We start from the raw sequence: 16,738 nt of genomic DNA on the forward strand, positions 1-16,738 counted from the left end.
TTAAAAATGTAGCCAAAAATTTAATTCTACCTCCTTTTATAGTTACTTTTTTGGGTGCAAAATGACCATTATACCCTTAATTTTTTTTAAAATAACTAACCTTATTAAATTAAAATTTTGATTTCATTAGATTAAACCCCAACCTTAATTAATTTTACCCTCATCCCCATTATTTTTCTCTCTCCTCCTCCTATCCCATTCTCATGGTGGGTTCGTCGGTGGTTTCTAATAATTGGTTCATTGGTGGTTTCAGACTTTCAGGTCGTGGGTGGTATGCTCAAAACGCGGGTTTGTTGGTGGGTTCAGATCAGTGGGTTTGTGGGTAGGTTAGTGGGTTTGTGGTTGGTTTGTGGGTTAGCTGGGGTCGGTGGGTTTGGTGGGTTGTTGCAATGGGTTTGGTGCGTTCTTGGCTTAGATCGGTGGGTTTGGTGGGTTCGAGGTTTAGATCGTTTGTTAGGATCGGTGGTGGTGGGTACGTGAGGCTTAGATCGGTGGGTTTGGTGGCTTCGATCGGTGCTGCGGTTGGGTGGTGGTGGGTTTGGTGTTTTGTGGTGCTAGCTGGTGGTGTTGGGTTGTTCTGGTGTTGGGTGGTGGTAGTGGTGGGCGGTTCCGGTGCTGCTAGTGGTGGTGGTGGGTGGTTTTGGTGCTGCTAGTGGTGGTGGGTTATTTAGCTTAATCTTGGTTAAATTTGGTTTTTTTTTTTTTTTTTTTTTTTTTTTTTTTTTTTTTTTTTTGGGTTGGATTAATAGTTAACTATATGCCCTTATTTTTCAATAACTATGCTTAAGATCTTTTGCCTGGGTTTCCGCAAAACCCCTCTTTGTTGCGAGTGGAGTTTAATGGTGGTAGAAGTCATGTTCTAATGTAATTAGTTTAGAACACAAGACATTATGGTGTTGATAAGTAATCATACAAATAACAAATTAAAAAATATAAGCAACTTAGAACATAAAGGTTAAAATTTAGTACATAAAGGAAAACTATAGAACTTATTAATTAGATTAGAACATACAATAAACTTTTGAATATAGAGAATAATTGGACAAAAAATATATGATATTATGTTCTCAATATAATAAAAAAATACAAAAAAAAAACAAAAAATTACACGAATTTTTTTCCATGTGCAAGTAAATGAGATTATTTCTAAAACTAAAACGTCTCATGCGATTGTACTAATTGCAGATCCATCAACCTGAAAAAAACTCATTGTCCTTAAACAACATCAAAAGTCCTCCTCCTAGATCCTTCCCTCAATTTGAAAATGTAAAGCTCATTGTCCTTCTTCATCTCCTCAACACCACAATTAAAACATCCAATTTCAAACTCATATTGAAATTCATAGAAAATTGTTGTTGTAAACAACTCAGAAGCATCTTTTTCTAAAGGAATTAGAGTCTTACACTCCGGACGCTTATTCTTCGAATCATTATCCATTTTATTTTGAGTGTGCCTTTGAGCATCCAATGCACATTCAAACCTATAGAAAATAGAAAGTAACTTTAGAACATAGAAGATAACTTTAGAACGTAGAGTGAATTACATTAGAACATATAAAAATAATATACATGACATGCTTATTATGATCTAAATACTATTAAAACATAAAGCGAAAACTTTTAAACATGTAAGACAAAATTTAGAACATAAAAAGAGAACTATGAAATAAATAGTAAAACTTTAAAACATAAAAAGAAAAACTTTAGAGCATAAAAGGAAAACTTTAGAGCATAATGTATTAATTTATCTTTTAAACTTGCTTAGAACATATTTACTTTAGAGCATATTGAGTTAATTTAGAACATAAAACATAAATTAGAACATTGATAACAAACTAAAGAGAGAAAAACACTTCAGAACATAGAGAGAAACATTAGAACATAAAGAGTAACTTTAGAACATATTTAGATTATTACATATTACCTCATGTAGAACTCAATCAGAGTGAGATGAGGATTTGTAAACATAGAGAAAAAATTATTTTCACTTTCTGATCTAGAAGTGGTTCTCATGATGCCACCCAAAAATAAATCTCTGAAATAGGCCGAAATCAACATATCACGTATATTGTACATATGCGCCAACCATTCATGATTATTCAAATGTAATTCTGAAATAACTTTGTTCCATTTTTGTTCAAAATCTGTCGGCTCAATCTCTAAATGTCAAACACATGTACAAAGTTTTTTCAGAAAATCAGTGTCTTGGGCGATTCCCCGACTTGCTTTTTGAAGCACCTTTTTCATAATATGCCACATACAAAACCTATATTCAGTAGTTTAAAAAACATTACGAATAGAAACTCTCATTGCAGGGTCTTGATCGGTAATCAAACAAACAGGCTCATTATTTTCCATGGCTTTAAGAAAATTTTTAAAAACCCATTCAAAAGAAGGTATATATTCATGAGCTACAAAAGAAGACGCAAAAGTAACACATTTCTTATGGTGATCAACTCCAGTAAATGGACCAAAGATCATATTATATCAGTAACATACACAAATTATATGTGCAGAAAATATTAGAACATAAGGGTAAACTTTAGAACATAGAGATAAACTTTATAACATTAAGGATAAACTTTAGAGCATAGTAATTTACTTTAATTATTAAACTTGCCAATAACATAGTTAGTTTAGAACATAGTGAATTACTCTAGAACATAAACAATAAATTTAGAATATAGAGTGAAGCTTTAAAACCTAATAAGTAAACTTTAGAACATATAGACATAATGTTTAGAACACAAGACATAATGTTTAGAACATCTGAACATGATGGATATTAGTTTAAAACACAAAGCATAAAGTGTAAAACACAAGAGCATAAAGTTTAAAACATAAAAGCATGATGGATATATTTTAGAACATAAGGCATATATGTTTAGAACATCAGCATGTATGTTTAGAACATAAGACATACATAGTTTAAAACATAAGACATATATGTTTAGAACATCAAAAAATGATGGATATTTGTTTAGGAACATAAGGCAATAAGACATAGTGTTTAAAATATAAGTACATATGTTTAAAAAATTAGGATGTAAAAGTAAAATATGTAGAATATAAGAACACAATAAATATTAGTTAAGATTATGAAATAAATATATATTTAGAACATCACCTGTTTGTTTTGAATGTGGTATCAAAAGGAACCATATCGCCAAAAAGTGCATAATTTTTCCGACAAATAGGATCAGCCCATAAAACTCTACAAAGTCTATCTTCTTCATCAACATCATAGTCAAAGAAAAATGCACTCCATAACAATTTCTTATTTTGAAAATTATCCACAAACATTTGGACATCTGATCCGTCAATGTAAGCCTTCAAATATCTATAAAAATTTTTGAAGTCTTGTTTAGATGCACTAACATTATCATGTGATCCAGCTAATTCTTTCATCATAGTATAAGGCCTCACAGGACCAACATTTACCTGTTTAAAAAAAGAAAAAAAATTACTATGATTAAGGAAAAACTTTAGAACATAATAAATCATAACAAAGAAAACATTATTTAGCCATAAGAATAAATCACCTTTGAATTATCAACAATCAACTTTTTATGCATAATATGCATTTTTCTATTATCCTTTTGAAATTTTGCACAATTTGGAGTATATAAAGGATGATTATGTTCTTCTCTGAAATGATTAACAACATACTTTCCGTCCTCATATCTCATACATATGTGAGCATTGCATCCTACGCGAGTGACTAAACGTTTCCTAGTAATACGAACTTTTCCTTCTTCATCAACGGTTTGTCGAGCAATAGATTTTCTTATTGCCTTGAAACCTTCCTTATTGCAAATTCCATATTGAAAAGTAATTACATCTTTGTTATTCTTCTTCCTTTTAGTAGTAGATTTCCTAGAAGTAAACCCAGCAGCATTTGCATATGCTTTGTAAAAACTAAGACCCTCCTTGGGATCTTTAAATATCATCCTCACACTGGGTTTTAACTCCTTTGGAACACTTGAAATCCATTCCTTAGTGGTACCACCAGAACTAAATGATCCATCAACCTCAGGAGTACGATAAATAATGCCAACTGCATTAGAACATAAAAAAAAATAAAAAATAAAAACATTAGAACATGAAAGTAAACATTAGAACATAAAAAGTAAAATTTAAAACTAGAAGGTAAACTTTAGAACATACAATGAAAGTTTTAGAATTTAAAGAAAATAGTAGAACGTAAAAATAAGCTTTAAAAAATAAAGAGACAGATACATAGAAAACTTTAGAACAATACTAATAAACTTTATAACATAGTAAAGAAACTTTAGAACATGTAATTAAGTAAAGTTTAGAACATGTAAGTAAATTGAAATTAAAGCATTAAAAACAATAAATTACCTAAATGAGTAATAGAGGAAGAAGGAGAATTAGGTTCAACACCATCTAAATCCATGAACATGCAAAAACCTAATTTCAAAAACACAAATTGTAGCAAAAAATCAACCTGAAATTAAAATGCAATGAAATTCAAGCAAATAGAAAAACTCAAGCAAATAAAAAAAAACTAGAAAACTAGAAGATGAAATTAGGGAAAGCAAATTCGCAAAAAAAAAAAAAAAAAAAAAAGAAAAAGGAAATCTGGAAAAAAAACGAAAAAAAAATCAAAAATTAAAACAAACAAATTGAAAATTAAACTGAAGAAATCTAAAGATATAAACACTAAATTAATGAAATTGCAAACAAAAATAAGGAAAATCGCAAAAACAAAAAGAAAAAAAAAATAGAAAAATCGAAAAAAACAAGAAAAATCGCAAAAAAAGAAAAACAAACAAATTGAAAATAAAAACGAAGAAATCTAAAGATGTAAAACTCTAAATTGATGAAAGTACAAACAAAAATAAGGAAAATCCCAAAAAAAAATAAAAAAACAGAAAAATCGAAACAAAAAATCGCATGCAAAATCTGAAAAGAAATCTGGAAAAGAATCGAGGAAAACAAGAAATAAAATGAAATTAGAATATTTTAAGAATTGATAAACTTACCAGAGTATGAATTCGTTGATGAAGATTGGGTACTTTTGAGTTTTGAGTTTTGAGGAGAGAGAAGATGCCGAGGAGAGAGAAAATGTTGAGGAGAGAGAAGAAAGTGTCTTGAGATTTAGGGTATTTTGTTAGAAAGGTAATAAAAAAATTGTACAGAAATACAGAAATTCCAATACTAAAGGATGATTTTAGATGGTTAGATCAAAACTAATAAATGGCTGAGATTGGTTCTTATATAAGATTGGGTTCTTATATAGAGGAGGGTTCTTACATGAGCCTTCCTATATATATATATATAGAACCAAGTTATAATGAGAATTAAGGCTAAAATGAGAATTAGGAACTAATCTAGGCCCTTAGATCATGTTAATCGGACGGTCCACATGCTTCCCGTGTTATTAATGACATTTTCGTAATATTTCAACTTTACAAAGTGATTTCCAGTTTCATTTCTAAAAAGTAAATGAAAAGTCAGTAAAAGTAAATAAAATCAGTTATAAAGTAAATGAAATTGCCTTAAAAGTTAAAAAACTGGAAAAAAGTTTGAAAATCCGCGAAATTACGAAAATGCCATTAATGAAAGCGGGTGAGATGTGAGCCGTCAGATGGAGCGCGATTAAAGGCTGAGATTGGTTCCTAGTTCCTATTATTCACCTTAGTTCTCACATGATCTCAATTATATATATATATATATATATATATATATATATATATATATATATATATATATATATATATATATATATATATATATATATATATATATATATAATTTACTTTTTTTTTTTCAAAAAATAACAATTTATGATCAAAGTTAAAACCAAAGTAATAAAAAGGGAAGTATGATATTTTGAAACAAAAGTTTTTTTTTTTTAAATCCAAATGAGGTTACATAAACCAAGAAAGAAGAAGAAAAATAAAAGCAAGAAAACAAAGCTAAAGAGGAATTAGACGAGGCATTGCCACGCCCCTAATATCCTCTTCTAGAATACGAATAAGTTCTGTCGGAGCATTATTAAAGATTACCAAGTGAGAGTCCTGAATGACTTCGCGGTTGGCCAACCAATCCGCCGCTCAATTGCCTTCTCGAAACACACGTATAACTTTAATCTCCCATCGTTAGTAGCTTCTGGCAGAAGTTGATGTCTTGCACACATTCTCCTTGCATTGCATTTTGTCACTAGAGCGCTTGAACGCAAGCTGCATTATCCATTTGAACTTCCAACCTTTCAATTTGTAGATTGCAGGCTAATTCAAGGCCTCTAGTGAGAGCAAGAACCTCTGCTCTAAAAGCAGAGCAATAGCCATAATTAGACGCAAAAGCAGTGACCAAATTGCCCGTGTAATCTCTAATGATTGCTCCACCACCTGTCGGACCTGGATTGCCTTTGGTTGCTCCGTCACAATTAATGACATACCAGCCATAGGGAGGTGCATGTCAAGTGATGTTGGTTGAAACAAAAGATAAATGCTAAAAAAATTCAGTAACAAAAAAAAATTATAGGAGTAATGATTGACCTTCGAACTAGACCTCTAAAAATTGTTTAATTTTACCTTCAATATGTTAGAACTGTTTTAATATTATAAGGTATTGTATACTTTATCTGTTCCACAAATATTGCAACAAGGATGAAATTACGCGTCCTAAAGCACATTTTATATGCTAAATATCTAAAATTATATAAGAGTAAAAATTATAAAAAGTTGATATTGTGAAAGTATTTTACGAGATGAATCTAACAAGTCCAATTGTTGCACTATTACTAGAACGGAGGAAGTATTACACTTTCAATTTTTTTTTTAAATTTAATTTCTTTTTTGCCATATTATAATAAAGTAACATTAAAAAATACAAATATTCTTAAAATATCAATTTATATCGGGCTGGTTTAAATTTTGGACAGATTTTATTGATCAAGTTCTGGCACAACTAGTCCGATATCTAAATCTCGAATTTTAATATCTACTTCGTATATTTTTTAGAGAGCGCCACAAGAGCAAATGATGTGTAGATGGGTGATCCTAAGTTTAAATACCACCCCTCAAAAATTAAATCAACTAAACCTAGTTGATCATCCACTTAAATTTTAGATATTGACTATTGATTTGACGCAAGTTTTTCTTCATATTGATAAGTACATATTTCTAGAAGTCAAGGCTCAAAAGGAGCTAAAATGTTACATATCACAAAGTACATAGTATCATACATGATTATGTAGCACAAAATTACGTATCACAAAGTACAGAGTATCATACATGATTGCGTATCACAAAGTGTAGAGTATCATATATGATTACGCATCACTAAATGCAGAGTATCATACATGTTTTTTTTTATTTTGATGTATCATACATGATACGGAGTGTAATTTTAAAGGAAAAAAAATATATCATTCAAGATTTTTTAAAAAGGAAAAAAAAAAATCGAACATGATTGCATACTCTATCCTTTATGGCTGTATTGCTTCCAAAAAAAAAAAAAAAAAAAAAAAAAAAATTCCTGGATGGCTGTCTACAAAATTATAAAATAAAATATACAAATCCATTAAAATTTTTGTATTCTGTCCTTTATATATAAAGCAATGATATCTGTTTTGCTTGAATATTTTCTATCCTCCCCAATCAAAACATTTTCTATCCTCCATTAAGACACACAAAGAAAAAAGTATATAAAAAATTCCCATACATTATTTGTTTCATATCAACAATCAAGAATTCAAGATGCCAGTTCATCAATCGGCATTGGAAGAGACACTTCAACCAAATGCCGATCATGTAGATATGGGAAGCACCTCTCTTCCCACTAAAAGGTACGCCAAGTATATGTTTTTATTATGGAGTAGTTAATTTCCAAGTCATGCTTTGTTTTTTAAAATTAAATTAAATTAACTAATGAGTGTGAAAATGTTATTGTTGTGCAATTATATATGTTTAAGTAATTTCTAAGACATTAATCAATATACTTATGATTTTACATAAATTACGATTTTGGTGTTTATTAAATTTTGCTTAATTAGTAAGACCCATGCATACTTTATTTTTACTTTATTTCAAAGAGGTTCATATGATTAATTTTCTTGACATCAAGTTCATATAAATTTAGATAAATGAAAATTAGAAAATCTCATTTTACATCACTTTAAGTGCAATACTAATTTAGGATCCATGTCATGCACAATAATTTTATTATTTAATATTATTAATTTAACACTATATATAGTTTAAAAATGTTAAAAAATAATTGAATTTTACTTTCTTTATTTATTTAATTTTATTTTTAATTTTCCCGTTAGGAACGTGTTGGCCTTTTTTGTCTATGATAGAGCATGTTTTGTCACATAAACCCTGGCCTCTATTGTATTGAAATAAAGGTAGGTTACTCCCTGTTTAATAATATATATACACGATGAATCTATATAGTAGAATATAAAGCACTTATAAATAAAATACATAGAACTATTTATGATATACAATAAAGTGTTTTAAGAAAAGAAAGAGGTATTATGATTTATCGAATTATAAATTATCAAACATACATGCAATATACTTTGTTTAAAAGATATGGAGTAATGTGTATTAAAGGTATGAAGTATTATTATGCATTATCTATCATTTTTAACCATTTAGTCTACCATAATTTGTAGTATAATACTTTCGACATAAATTTGATGAATTGGCTATTCAAATATATTTTGTGATTCTAATATCTTATATCTATATATTGGAATAATTAAAAAAAAAATTATTAGGGATTATAATCATATATAATCTTCCAACATTTTTTTTTTTGAAAATCATAACTTATTTAGGCTATACTAATTTTGCTAAAAAATTATAGTCAACTTTTAGTTCCATCATTATTAAATTTACTTAATAGACACCAAAAAAAGCTATCTATATACTAGGAAATGACTCGTGTCATTGTTGGCGTACGTGTCTTTAGTATATAGTTAGGAGTTGAATGTCTATTCACTTTGTTTGGACGTTTTTTTTTTTTTTTTTTTTTTTTTTTTTTTTTTTGGGGGGGAGGGGGGTTGGGGGGATCAATTCACTGAAGATATAATTTGAACTCTTCACATCATTCTCTAATAGGCTTAATTAGGGGTGAGCAAAAATTCCGGGTACCCGGAATTTTTATTGGAACCGGTGGGTCCGAACCCGAAATTGGACCCAGTGGTTCCAATTTCGGGTAATAAATTAAGGAACTGGTTGCAACCGGTTCCAATTCCAATTCTCATTTTTTTTGGACCTGGAACCGGTTGGGTACCTGGTTACCCAATATATATTAAATTAAATTTATTTTAAAAACAAAAATATGATGAATGAATCTAGTTAGTAAAATAAAAAAAAATATTAATAATATCTAACATATATTAAATAGTTTCATGCATATATAAATATAAGTATTAAATGCTAAAAATGAAAATGGATTAAAAAAAGTATTATAATTTGTATTAAGTTTTAACAATTATGTACGTAAGTGGGTACCCGGAATCGGAACCGGTACTCGGCGGTTTCAATTCCAATTCCTAAATTTTAGGACCCGCTAAAAGTGGTTTCAATTCCAATTCCGAATTTTAGGACCTGGTTCCAACCAATTCCGAGTGCAGGTCCTAAAAATTTGATCGGGTACTCAATTTGCTCACCCCTAGGCTTAAGGATAGGCTAAGAGATGAATACATATATTCATATATATTCTTTTTAATGATCTTTTCTATCGTTTATTTTAACAGTACATAAAAGAAAGTAAGAGCTTTAGAATAAAGAGATTTTTTTTCTTCCATATATATATATATATATATATATATATATTATTTTCCATAAAATCAATAAATTGAAAAAAAATAATCTAATGTAGACAATTTGCAAGAAATTATAATTAAAATTATGAACAATATATACTCCATATGATGATACCAAATTAAATGATGTGTAATTTTGTCAAAAATTTAAAAATAGTACTTCCGGAAAATGTGTATGTAATTTAAGGTAATGATATAAGGATTACATATCAACATTAAATAGACTTTTTAAAATGTAAAGTTGGTAATTTATGTCAAAAGCATGCACAAATTGGTGTATTTGCTGTTTATTTTTTTCCTTAGTATTTTCTTATTAGCTTCTTGTAAGGATTATTTTTATCATTTTCCTTTAATTTATACTGAAATTATTTTCCAATACTTAATAGGTTAACATATTGGCTTAGACAATAATCTATCTAGATTTTTGCATATAGTTTGATATTAATTTTTTTTATTTGATTTAAAAATTCAATGCAGAATAATATTTATTCATACATTTGAAGATTGAAACTAATTGCATATAATATAAGTTGGGGATATTCACGTCCATTTTTCCTATAATTTTCCCTACATTATACTCCTTATAATATAGCTTGTAATGTTTTTCTAACTATATTTTTTTAAGCATAATTGTAGTTTAAATAATTTAAATTTATTAAGTTGCTGATTGAATTTTTACATCTTTACAACAACAACATCAACAAAGACTTACTCCCAAAATATTGGGTCAGCTAACATGAATCTTCATAAGGAATCATATAATATAAGGAAAGGGACATAACAAGATAATAATTTGAAAGGTAGAGTTTGAAATAAAGGTGAGTAAAAGAAAGAGCATTCAAGAAAGATTAAGGGAGTTTTAAAAGAGAACCAAAAATAAAAATCAAGATTACTTTAAATGAGTGGTTAAAACGTTGGAGTAAAAAACATAAAGGTTTGAGAAAACTTTAGCAAAGAATTAAAATCAATTCATAAAATATTAGTGGGATATGTATATATTCACAACACGTCAACTTCTCCCTCCACACCACCCTATCCAACATCATATTTTCCTCAATCCCCAAAGCACTCTTGTCACTCTCAATCACCCTCTTCCAATTTTTACATCTTTATCGATAAGAAATTCTTCAATATATAATTGTATGTATTAAGTTAAGCTTCGTCAAGTGGGAAAAATTGCACCTACCAACGCTAACAGTTCATAAAATCAATACAGTTCATAAAAAAAAGAAGTCAACTCAACTAATAGTGACAGAAATTAAAGCACGATTAACATCCAATTTGACCATGTAAATTAAACAAGGCTAGCATTTACATGCCGAATTCGCCGAAATTTAAACAGGATTTGCCGACTGCATGTTTTAATTCCCTGCTTTAATAATAACTTGTCATCTGGCATTGACCTCTAATGAAAATAATGGTATAAAAGAAAAGATGCTATATATATTACGCAATAATAATGTAAAGATTATTGTTTTCACTTTTTAGTAATGTTTTACGTGCATATTTAAAAATGTAGATTATTCATTGTTGGACTTGTGATACGTGATGTGACTATCCATTTGCCTACAAGCCTACAAGTGAAAGGGAAATAAAAAGAAGCAAACTTTATATCAAACACATGTAAAACATTTTATGAATATAAAGTAATGTATGTACTGTTTGCCTTCAAGTTAACCCTAATTACATGTTCTCGCAGTAATTAAGCTATTTTTCAATGATATAACAAGTCATCAACACATACATAATCAGATATTCAGATGTGTGATATTGCTCTAATAATAAGAAGCCTATCAAAATCCAAATTATCTCACGTATTAAAATGTTGTGATAAGATTTAATCTCATATAAGGGTTGTTTTTTTTTTTTTTGTTTTTTGTTTTTTTTTTATTATTATTTTTTTTTTAAAAGTTTTTTGCATTCATAATAGTTTCTAGTGTTTATAGGTTGGGAGGAAAAGTTGCAATTGTCACAGGAGGAGCAGGAGGTATAGGAGAAACAGTTGTGAGACTCTTCGCAAGCCATGGTGCTACGGTAATCATAGCCGATGTCTTGGACACCCAAGGCATGACCATAGCCGACTCGTTATCCCCTACCGTGACCTACATCCATTGTGATGTTAGTAAAGAAGAAGACGTCGAAAAGTTGGTCAAGAACACAATTGCTCTCTATGACAAGCTAGATATCTTCTTTAACAATGCCGCAATCTTAGGCCAACAAAAAGTCAAGAGCATCATGGATTTCGATGGTGATGAATTTGATAAGATAATGAGTGTAAATGTAAAAGGCATGGCCCTTGGGACTAAATACGCCGCTAGGGCCATGGTCCCTAGGAAAAGTGGTTGCATAATCTCCACCTCTAGTGTAGCCGGGGTCCTTGGTGGGTGCGGACCCCATTCCTACACAGCCTCAAAGCACGCAATTGTAGGTCTAACAAAGAATGCATCATCGGAACTTGGAAAGTATGGGATTAGGGTAAATTGTATCTCCCCTTTTGGTGTAGCAACGTCCATGCTAATTAATGCATGGCGTGATGACGAGGAAGAAGAGCACGTCGACGATGTGTCAAGGGTGCAACAAGTGGAAGAGATGGTTAAAGGGTTGGCTAATTTGAAGGGTGCAACACTTAAGGCTCAAGATGTTGCCGAGGCTGCACTCTTCTTAGCCAGTGACGAGTCCAAATATATAAGTGGTCATAACCTTGTTATAGATGGAGGTTTTACTACCTCAAGAAATTGTATTGGCTTGTAATATAGTCTTTAGTTTCCTAAAACTTAACAAAAATTTATTGGATGTAACTTTGTAGTCCAATTGGGTCCTAGTTTTCATTTATACAGTGCATTTCTTAGCAAGTAGTTTCTCTATTAAAGTTATTTTGTCATTCGTCTCCAATAATATTTTGATCATTATTACTTGTATTAATTTACCTTATATTGTCCTTCAAAAATAAAAAAAAATTAACCTCATATTGTAGATTTTTTTCCCTCCAGTTTTAAATCGGTTGTAAGTGAAGAAAAATGTATACATGCATTAACATATATGCATGCACGCACTAAGCTAGTGTACCTAATCATACTCCGTAAGTAAAAGTTTTTGGGAGTTTCTTATTCCATGTGTTTCATTTCATATTATCTGATCACTTAATTAACTTTTTTTTATTATTGTTGTTGGATCAATCAAATCACATTGTATATTTGTAAACTATAAAATTGTTTTGTAATAATCACCAATACACATTTAAGATATGTTAATGATCTTGTAAATTGACAGAATTGCTGATTAAACCAATGCATTAATCTAGAAACGAAAGTAAGTCAACATCATTGTGGTGTAATCATCATGCGTATCTTAGGAATAAGCTTTAGCACAATACAAGCAGTACTCATACAACAACTTTTTTTCAAAGCATTTATAGACCAATTTCTGATGCGTCCAAATTTTCTTGGTAGAGAGTTTGAAGTGACTCTAGACAGTGTTGGTAAATTTGGACTTTGTGGATAACAAAAATACTCCATGAAAAATAAGTTTAACATTGATACAAATTAATTATTTATATATTACATGAAACAAGTAGCCTTTATAAAAGAGCATGAAATCAAAGTGGTTGGCGTATCTCTAATTGTCTATGGCCTATGTTTGACTAATATTTTCATTGAAGATATGTATGTTGTGTCATCACTTCCTTTTGAATCGTTGTCAAAAAAAAAAAAAAAAAAAATAATAATAATGATAATAATAATAATAATGCCACTCATTTTGTATGCACTTAATTGACATGCATTTGAAAAAAATAATGTTGTGATCTCAAATGTCCTAAATGGAAAAAGTCTTTGACTACTTGGGGAATATGACACTCGAAAGGTAAACTTAGATCGTATCTGGTCAGATAATATAAACTCGTTATTAGAGTGATTTCCATTGATCTATATTTATAGGGTTATAATGAGAGTTCTAATCATATTAGGTAACTAACAAGATATGTAAAGATATCATAAAGATATTCTTATACAAGATATATCCTAAACCTAGGATGAGTATATTTTATAACACCCCCGTAGTCGGAGCAGGAGAAAATCGGATGCTCAAATTGGATCCGAATCATGCATCGCACGGTAAGATATTATGGTAACCCATGATCAAAAGAGAAGTAGTAGACTTGTGTCGGTGATGACGGTGAGAAGCAACGAACAACCACGACCTATGTAGAGTAGAGATAAGTGCTGCTAGGCTGGAGGAGAAGGAGAAGAGCCACGCACAGACTTGGGCCAAGTTGCAGATCCAGAAAAGAAGAAGCTAAGGGATCAAACCATCATCAGGGAAAAGACACTACACTACTACGGGAAATCACAAATGAAGAAAAACAAATAAAATTGTGCAAGAAAAGATTAAATTCCGCCGCTCGAAATTAATCAATTCTCAAAAAAGAGACCAGGTAGCAAAAATTAATACTCCACAAAGATTCCTAGTGCTGCAACAATAAGAGGAGCCAACTTGATAGCAGAAGTAATGTGCAAAAGTTGACCATATTCTGATATACCACCAACGAACTAAATCTACGTGATTATGTGTAGAAAAATCTATGGGACAATGTAAGAATTGCAAAAGGCAGACTTTACAGTCATTGTTGGTCATGAGGAGGTGGAAATAGAGTACGGCGCATGGAGTAGGTAGGCGGTGTATGTGATTGCCACCAATGATGGAGGAGGCTATCAGGGTTGCTACTGTTGGTTGGAGGCGCAAGGTTACATACATATACTTAAAAAAAACTTTGAGAAAAGAAAAAAAATCTATATTTGTGTGATTAATTGCGGAAGCATAAAAAATTGTTTATATCCCGCCGGTGGGATTAATTATCCAATCCACCGGCAGGATGAGAATTTTTGTATATGATCCCAAGATCTCACGTAAGTTGTGATACCATGTCAGATAATATAAACTCGTTATTAGAGTGATTTTCATTGATCAATATTTATAGGGTTACAATGAGAGTCCTAATCATATTAGGTACCTAACAACATATGTAAAGATATAATAAAAATATTATTAATTACTAGCTTATATTTTATTTTAGTATCATGTTATCATTTTTATGGAATAGGTAGAGACATGAAAATGAAAAGTCGAGTCCATTATACACCTATATATTATTTATTTACTAGATGGAAGCCCGTGCGATGCACGGTTTTTTCATCTATTTTTAATTATTTGATTTATTGTATTTAATAATTTCCAACAACAAAAGTTTAATATTTTTTTTACTATAATTTATAATGAATTTATTAAATATAAATAAATTGTAAATATGATATTTTTTCCGTTATATAAAATCTTTAATGTGAAATGATAAATTTTAATAATTTAAATCCTAAATCATTATTCATTGTTTACCATATCTTTTATTTCGATAGAATCACCAACCAAGTCCACAACCAACCTACTACATCAATGAATAAAAATGTTAGCCAAACTGAAATTGATATAAATTAAATCGTTACATTTATATAAAATAAATCAATATATTTATCAATAAATGAAAAATTGTTGCGATATAAAATCAAATCTATGCATTGGAATTTTTTCATCATCTCTAAAAATAACCAAAGTCATCCATATATTAAGTATACAACATCTAATCGTATGTCATTACATAAAAATAATTGTTAAGTATCCTAAATAAATACAATGTAACTAATAATAACAAATATAAATTTAAACATAAGATTTTAAAAATTACCCGGACATTGATGACCTAAAATTCGCTTGATGGGGTATTGTATTGATACGAAATTTTATTTGTGTCGTATGATGTGTTAGATCTGCATGTAAGAAAACATTTAGTAAATAAAACATAACATATAATTGTTGAGTATCCCAAATTAGTACAATGTAAGTAATAATTAGAAATACTAATTTAAACATAGGATTTTAAAAATTAAGCTAAAAACTACCCGACCATTGATGACCAAAAATTAACACAAAAACACAAAATTCGCTTGATGGGGTTTTTTATTGATACAAAATTTTGTTTGTGTCGTATGATGTGTCAATTTATAATGGTAGGTATCACAAATTTTAAATTTAATTATAATTAACAAACAATTGTATTTCTTATCATAAATACTATCAAAATTTATGTTATATGATAGGTTTCAAACTTTATTATAAGCGTGATCATTTAAATATTTTTTAGTATATTTTTTTTTAGATTTCTTATACTCGTAGTATTGAATTAATAAATTTATCTTTCCTATATTTTTACTTTATTTTTTTCATTAAAATAATTCAATTCGTGGATTATAATCTACGTGGCATTAAAATTTAAGATATATCAAATATAATTCGTTACTTTTATCTAGGTGGCGATGCACGTTTTTTTTTAATACATAAATCTCAAGAAAATATATTTTCCTATAGACTCTAAGTTTATATATTATAATTATTTGATTTATTTTACTATTTAATAATTTTAGACGAAAAAAACACATAATAATTTAATTAAAGTGTTATTGCCTATTACAAAAGTATAATTTTAATTTTTTTAATGTAATTTATTATGCGACTTTATTTATTGTTGTTTTGTATTTTATTCGTTGTTGTTAGTTATATGACAACTGAATTTAATAATATGAATAAATTGTAAATATGATATCTAAAAAAAAATTGTAAATATGATATTTTATCGATTACATATTAGGTTAAAATCTTTAATGTGAAAAGATATTTTTTTTTTCATTTTTTGAATAATTTAAATCCTAAATCATTATTAGTTGTTTTTAAAAAAATAGAAATAATAAAATATAATAAAAACATGTATACTATTTATCTTCTATTTCAATAGAATCACCTACTTCGTTCACACCCATATCTCTTCTAATAAAAGTGGATAAATAAAACATGTAAGCAAAAAAAAAATTATATAAAATTAACC

At 29.1% G+C, this 16,738-nt stretch overlaps 1 protein-coding gene across 1 annotated transcript; it reads left to right on the forward strand.

The window, feature by feature from the left end:
• Positions 1 to 6,751: 6,751 nt before the first annotated feature.
• Positions 6,752 to 12,561, forward strand: LOC110725852 (short-chain dehydrogenase reductase 2a-like). The gene is made up of 2 exons (XM_021905319.1): positions 6,752 to 7,818; positions 11,757 to 12,561. Exons 1-2 carry the CDS (start codon positions 7,730 to 7,732, stop codon positions 12,559 to 12,561), a joined length of 894 nt encoding a protein of 297 aa, XP_021761011.1. The 5' UTR covers positions 6,752 to 7,729.
• The last annotated feature ends 4,177 nt before the right edge of the window (positions 12,562 to 16,738 follow it).

This window comes from Chenopodium quinoa, unplaced genomic scaffold, assembly GCF_001683475.1.
Source record: "Chenopodium quinoa cultivar QQ74 unplaced genomic scaffold, ASM168347v1, whole genome shotgun sequence".
In the NCBI taxonomy this organism is placed as follows: domain Eukaryota; kingdom Viridiplantae; phylum Streptophyta; class Magnoliopsida; order Caryophyllales; family Amaranthaceae; genus Chenopodium; species Chenopodium quinoa.

What these genes read in the sequence shown, in the direction of transcription:
- LOC110725852 (XM_021905319.1), top strand. Translation starts at nt 7,730, where the DNA reads ATGCCAGTTCATCAATCGGCATTGGAAGAGACACTTCAACCAAATGCC. An exon ending in ACCTCTCTTCCCACTAAAAG is followed by an intron (nt 7,819 to 11,756) that starts GTACGCCAAGTA and finishes TAGTGTTTATAG; the next exon opens with GTTGGGAGGAAAAGTTGCAA.